This window comes from Echinops telfairi, unplaced genomic scaffold, assembly GCF_000313985.2.
Source record: "Echinops telfairi isolate 266 unplaced genomic scaffold, ASM31398v2 ScPeMD7_9;HRSCAF=40, whole genome shotgun sequence".
NCBI classification, from domain to species: Eukaryota; Metazoa; Chordata; class Mammalia; order Afrosoricida; family Tenrecidae; genus Echinops; species Echinops telfairi.
Window position 1 is genome coordinate 88,495,241 of NW_022103906.1, and position 6,836 is coordinate 88,502,076.

The 6,836-nt window shown below is 43.7% G+C and overlaps 1 protein-coding gene across 1 annotated transcript; it reads right to left on the bottom strand.

The window, feature by feature from the left end:
* Positions 1-3,216: 3,216 nt before the first annotated feature.
* Positions 3,217-3,783, bottom strand: MSGN1 (mesogenin 1). The gene has a single exon (XM_004696390.1). It carries the CDS (start codon positions 3,781-3,783, stop codon positions 3,217-3,219), a length of 567 nt encoding a protein of 188 aa, XP_004696447.1.
* Positions 3,784-6,836: the final 3,053 nt, after the last annotated feature.

Consider the following 6,836-nt stretch of genomic DNA (forward strand, 5'->3'; position numbering starts at 1 on the left):
GCTATTTACTCCTGTAAAGGGTGTTAGTCTCGGAAATTCACAGCGGCAGTTCTACCATGTCCCATGGTCACTGTGAATTGGCATCAACTCGATGATAGTGAGTTTTTAAAGCAATGGGAGCAGAGGAATGGAGTAGGGGCACTTACTCCAACTGCCCTCCCCACAAGGGAGGCAACTGCATGGTGGTCCATACAGCCGCCTCCCCTGGCAAAGAGCAGGGGCTGCAGGCAGGGAGTGTGGGGGTCCGCAGCCGAGCAGCCGAGTTCAGTGGTGTTTGTAAGCAAGAAAACCCTGGGAAGAAGCTATCAGCTTCTCCTGGTTTCAAGATGACTGCGTCCCGTGGGCCCCTCGGGTGCCCTCAGGGAGAGCTTAGTTAGTAGGTGCTCTGTGATGCACAAGGGGGTTTTGAAGATGAGGAAAGGCCAATACAATTGCTCAAGCTACTTATGACATTGTTAACAGTTGAGTTGGAAAAATGAAGTCAATAGCAGTTGAATATTAGAAATGGATATTAAAAAAAGCAACTGCTCTAAAAGTTGATTGGTGGTTGTACCCCCTACATTTATATTACCCTCTACTCCTATGCACACACATATATACCTGTTTCTTTTTTTTTTATGTATACCTGTTTCTTCCCTAAACCATCTAAAATAAATACATGAAAAGTTTATGAAGATTTACACATAGGATGATGTTTTAGCAATCATATCCTACCACTACCCACCACCCCTCTTTGATGACAAGATATGTTTATTCTTCTGTGATAAGAACACTAATTAGAAATGATTCGATTCCTTCCATATACTACAGACAAAAATTAATTCCAAGTACACTATAGATTTATGAAATATTAGAAAAAATTAGAGCACTCAGGCAGCTTTGGAACCAAAATATTTAAGCAAATTCATAAGCCAGCCATGCAAGAGGAGATATCTGATCACATAAAAATGAAAATATTAAAAGAGCAAAAGATAGAATTAGCAAATATGGTAAATAATAGAAGATACCATAAATAAAAGTTACAATAAAATGACAGACTTGTAGGACGTAGACTCAACACAAATAATGTACAAAGAACCTCCCAGCTACAAATTATTAACAAGAAGACAAACAACCCAACCGAGGAATGGCCAAGAACATGTAGACAAATTGTAGAAAAGGAGTCACCATAAACCAATAATCATATAAAACAAAAAGAATTTTAAGGTCATCTATATCACAAACAACAATATATGACCAGTTTTTTGAAATTCAGAGATTGATAATATCCAGTGATGACATGGAAAATCTAAGTCTGCCTTAGAATGTTAATAAATGCGACTTTTAAGGAATGTAATCTAATAATATTTGTTAAAATTTAAGATGTGTATGCTCTCTCACGTAGGAATCCCATTTCTGGGAATGATTGACTTAATTAAAATATCAGTGGATTAAAACATGTTTATTATGTTGCTTACATCATTGTTGGTAATAAAAAAACCAAACCCGAAGCCTACCCAAATGCCATTCAAAAGATGACTCCTTAGACAACTGGTGCAGCACCCATACTCTGGAACTTGGGACCTTTGCTTGCAGGCTAGTGGGTACATGTGGCCAGGTCAGTGCTTCAGTTTTACCATCTCTGAAATCAAGACACTAATGGTACTTACAACACATTTATTTGTGTTCATTTGGACAGAATTTTGCTACACATTGCTAATATTTTATAACAATTTGAAGAATACATAGTATTTCATAGTCTCACTTTTCAATCTTACGAATCTTAAACAAGCCCAAACGTATTTATGTTTTAATAAGCAAAGGAAAAAAAGGAAAGTTGATACATTACATGGTGACTACATCTACTGCCTTTATAATTTATGCCACTAGAAATAAGAAAGCTCCAACCCCCCCCCCAAAGTGACAGGAGACATAAACAAATAATTCATCAAAAAACAAATACAAATGACTAATAACCACACACAGGAAAAACTTGACCTTTTAAAAGACAAAATTTTGAGGGGGCTTTTTACTCAACTCCCCCCTTTTCAGTATTCTATACCATTCAGACCTTCTAAACAGAGGGTACACAGATACCTACCCTAAGACAAGGCACAGTGAAAGGGTGAGTGGTGTGTCTTCTGCCTGTATGTGTATGCTTTTTGTTTTGATGTTGTTGTTGTTGTTTTGAGTTTTATTGTTGGAAGTGCAGAACAAAGGAGAAGATAGGGATGGGTTAGGGTTACAGAGAAGTGAGTTCCCATTTTTTACAAATGATGGGACTAAAATAATCTATTCATTTTGAGCCAGACTCTTTATTTGTAAAAGGAGCCAGCTAAGAGTTTAATATGCATAAGAGGCCTGGCGTGGGGAACTCCTGTCCTCCCAGCCCTACCCCAGGCCTACCCTGTGCTGCAGTACAGCCCCCCTCCCCCACCCACTCCCCATCCCGTCCCTCCCCCTGCCTTCAGCCTCAGCCCCTGACCAGCACTCTGGGCATGCAGCCCTCTTTCCCTTGCCTTGCTCTCAGGAGGAGGCTTTTGGTCTTTAGGGCTCCCACTCTCTCAGTTTAGCATGTCTGTCTATGACTTCCTATTGACAGTGATTTGGGGTCCCTTAAATAGTACAGGCACAATTTCAGTACACACACACACACACACACACACACACACACACATAAGATTCTAACGCACAGGGATGATTCAATTCAGAATCGACTGAGTAGCTCACAACATGCACAACATAGCCCTGTAATCAGCACACACCTTTCGAAACAAGAACCCTCTGTCACACTGGAGCCTGTACAAAATGCAGCGGTCGCAATGGAGAGGAAACTCCAAACATCAAAATGACAAGAGCATATTAATTAACGATAGCTATTGTCTATTCTTTTTTTTTAATGCATTTTAAAGCACCCACCCTTTAAAATACCTTGAACAGACAGAGAAAGGCAAAGTAATCAGTCTCCTTCGCAAAGGATGGGCCCCTGAGAAACAGTAGGGAAGCTGGGCGCAAAAGTATCTGCTTATCTGCCAGTGAAGTGTTCTGGTGTTCCAGCGAGTCCAAAGGGAATTCCTTAGGCTGTTTCAGATGGCAAGATTACAACACTTACTACACAAAAAAGTAACCCTTTGACGCTGTCCCATGAGATACTTCGAGTCTCTAAAGTTCCTCTGCTCCTGCCCGGTGGGCTTGATCTGGCTGAATTCCTGGGGCAGAGCCAAAGCACGCTTGTTCTTAGGCTCTCTTGACACTGTTGAGAAGGTCGGTGAGTTCCCCGATGTACTTGATGGTGTACTTCAGTGTCTGGATCTTGGTGAGCGGCTGGCCTCTTTGGCTGTAGACAGGTGGCAGGTAATTCCGGAGGGTGTGCAGAGCATCTGCCAGGGTCCTCATCCTGAGCTTCTCCCTCTCACTGGCCTTCCTTCTCCGCTGGACAGACATCCTGACTTTGGTGCCCCTCTGCACCTTGGGGAGGCCAACACCTTGCAGATAGCTGGGCTGGAAATCCAACATGTTGTAGTCCACCTCGACCAGGCCACTGGTCCCAAGGCCACTGCAGGCATCGACACCCTGGTCACCGACACCACCGTGCCCACAGGGCAGCCCAGCCGAAGCTGGACAGGGCGAGGAAGAATAGGATTCCAGGGATGGAGCTGGAGAAAGACTCTGAGAAGGGGAAGGCTGGTTCAGCTCCAATGGCCCGGCCCTGTGTTTCCAGTCCCAGGGGACCAGAAGGTCAGGGCTGTCTGAGGAACCCAAGCCATCTTCGAGGCTGAGGAAGGTCTCCTGCAGGTTATCCATGCCTGGGAGGCAGCTGCAAAGAGAAGAACTCCCCTGGCAAGTGAGAAAGAAAGTTGTGCCGCCTGGACAGAGAAGAGCTCTCTTTTATGATGGGGGGGGGAGTGATGAAGTGGGAAAGAGGGCCGGGGAGAGGGAGTTCAAAGGAGAAATCAAGGACCAAGATGGAAAATGAACTCTTCAGGTGTCACTTTGTCCTCATTGGTAATTAGCATCTTCTAGCTAAAATGTCTCTGACAGAAAGGCCTCCCAGAGAAGAAAAAAGGAATTATCTTGTTGTAACTAAACCAATTAAGAGGACATAACTAGACTTAGCATTGTCCTGTGGAACTCATTAATGAGGGAGCCAAGGAAAACAAACCTTGGGCGATCTGTGGCAAGGAGGCAGTGGCCTGGGGGAGAGCAGCTGCGCACTGAGGGATTTCCTCGCTCTCTTCCAAGAGCTGCCGAGGTTTCAGAGCAGATACATGGTCCATGGACAAGATAACCCTCTGGTCTTTGGGTCCCTTCTATGCAAATGCTAGAATCACAGCTCATTCCAGAGGGCTGTGAATTCACAAGAGGCAATCTGCCGATGCCCTTTTTCTATAGCAACGTTCCTGGAGCTTTGGGATGTGCAGCTATCTCCCCCACATGCCTGCATGCAGAAACTCCTGTAAACCCGGAGCTCAGAGCCATAAAGCTCAGGAAATGTCATTTAAGAAGCATAAAGCCTTTGCTTTACCAGAACAGTTTGGGATTCCCCATCGCAAAGAGATACCAGGAAACAGAAAAGGCTTTTAAGCCAGAGAGTGTTGAGTTTGCAGAATACCTGAAAGTTTTCAGCCTCCTGAAGGTCTTTTTAAAATCCAGCTGTGGAGTCACACCTTGGTTTTTGAAATGTATAGAGGAAGTGTGAAATTAACCCGGGAGCCTATTTTCCCCCACCTCTCTACAAATGCCACCGAATGTGTTAAGTTGGAGGGCCCTGCTAGTTGGCTTCACTTCCTATGTTCTCGGGAGAATCAGGCCCTGTATTTTGCAAGCAGGGTCTCAGCTTCCCCATTTGTCCCATGGGTGTAGTTTATTCTACATGCCACTAATTCTACAAATTGGCATTAACATCAGAAGCATGGCGAGTTAACATTTTAGAGTGATATTAATGTGCCCTTTAAAGAGGTTATTTTAAATCCCTTTGCAGTGATGGACGAGAAATGCCAATGGCCTAATGAGAACATCCATGGCATGTTTTTTTTAATTTAGCACTGTCTCGGGGAAAAGGGGCTCATGAAGCTACTGTAGAAGAATTGCCATCATGCTTGGTAAAGTAGAAGACCAGAGAAACAGAAGAAGACTCTCAATGAGATGGGTCGATACAGGGGCTACAACAATGGGCTCAAACATAACAACTGTGGGGACGGTGGAGCGTTCCTTCCTGTTGTACACAGGAACACTGTGAGTCAGAGCTAACTCAACAGCGCCTACCAACAACAACAACAAAAGAGGCCCCTAAGCCAGATCTCGAAGAATAATAGTATTCATATAATATAAATGCAACAAATCACTCCTCCTTCTTATTTCCCTCTCCTCTCTCTGTCTTCCTGCAAATCAGTTTATTGATAATCCTGGACTCTGCTAAAACTACTCATTATAACCTTCATTTTTTAAATAAAATCTTGCTGAGAAAGATACTGAGGGTCTAAGTGGTTGCTATCATGTCCTGTCAAGTCGATTTCAAATCACAGAGACCCTAAATGATACAGTAAGGCTGTTCCATGGGGCTTGCTAGGCTGTAAACTTTATAGGACATCTAGTGACGCAGGGCTGAACACAGCAGCTAACAGAAAAGTCAGGAGTTCTAACCCACCAGCGATCTGCAGAAGAAACACTTGGCAATTCCCTTTTACTTAGAGTTATAGCCTTGACAGCCCTATAAGTCAGTTCTACTGTGCACCCTTGCGATGAGTCAGAACTCCAAGGGCAATGGACCTGGTTTCCTTTATTCTTACTGGAGTAGATTGCCAGGCCTTTTCTTCCATGTAGCTGCTCCGGATTAAACCCCCAACCTTTCAGTTAAACAGTTGAGTTCTTAACCATTGGGACACCAGAGCTCCTGTCTAAGACATTAAGAATAAGAGCAACAATAATTAAAAACAAGCAAACAGGGGATTACCATTGAGTCCATTAAAATTCACGGTGACACTCGGTGTTACGGAGTAGAGCTGAGCTCCATAGGCTCTTCTCAGCTATAATCTTTGTGAAAGAGGATTGCCAGGCCTTTCTTCCATGGTGGTGTTTGGTGGGTTTCAGCCACCCCCATTTGGGTTGGTAGAGGAAGGGAAACCATTTGTACCACGGAGGGACACCGAAAAGATTAGGAGACCCAGCAAAGATTTTCCTGGCATGAAGTGGTAAAAAACAAGGAAGCAGCAAAGCCAACCCTTGTCAGATCCCAAAGCCCTCGTGTGTGTGTGTGTGTGTGTGTGTGTGTGTTCCTATTTCAGTTGGTTCAGGTGACCTGAATGCGGCCCAAGATCCTTATCTTTGGGGGGTCTGAGTAGACACAGGGTGGCCATGTCTATCACGGCCAGAAGAGGTCCTCAGCCCTGGTTCTCTCAAGCGTTCCAGTTTTCCACGCAGCTGGGCCTTGCTTTTAGCCTCCATGGCTTTATTTTAAAACCTTTCTACAACTTCTTTCCGAAATTATTGATTCATCTCTTACACTTACAATAACAAAAATGTATCCTAAATGAAAGAGCATATGTCAAATCCTGGACAAATTTCAGACACTGAAAAATGTAGATTACTATTATTGTTACTGCCATTCATGCATACACTTATCAATATCAGAATGCCTTAATATGCTCTGACCCCAGTACCCATGACTTCAGTCACCAAGCAGAGTCCAAACCTAAAACCTAGTCTAAGAGCAGCATAACTGCTTTATTTTCACAATTGCCAATGTACATGTTTTCCCTGGTAAGAAATAAACCAGAACCGGACTTGGACTTAATCCATTTGATCTGTGGAGGGAAATGGTGAAGGGCAACATGACAGGCTTAGCATTTAAACAACCA

Excerpts from the sequence above, each read along its gene's own strand:
- MSGN1 (XM_004696390.1), bottom strand. The coding sequence starts at position 3,783 with ATGGATAACCTGCAGGAGACCTTCCTCAGCCTCGAAGATGGCTTGGGT.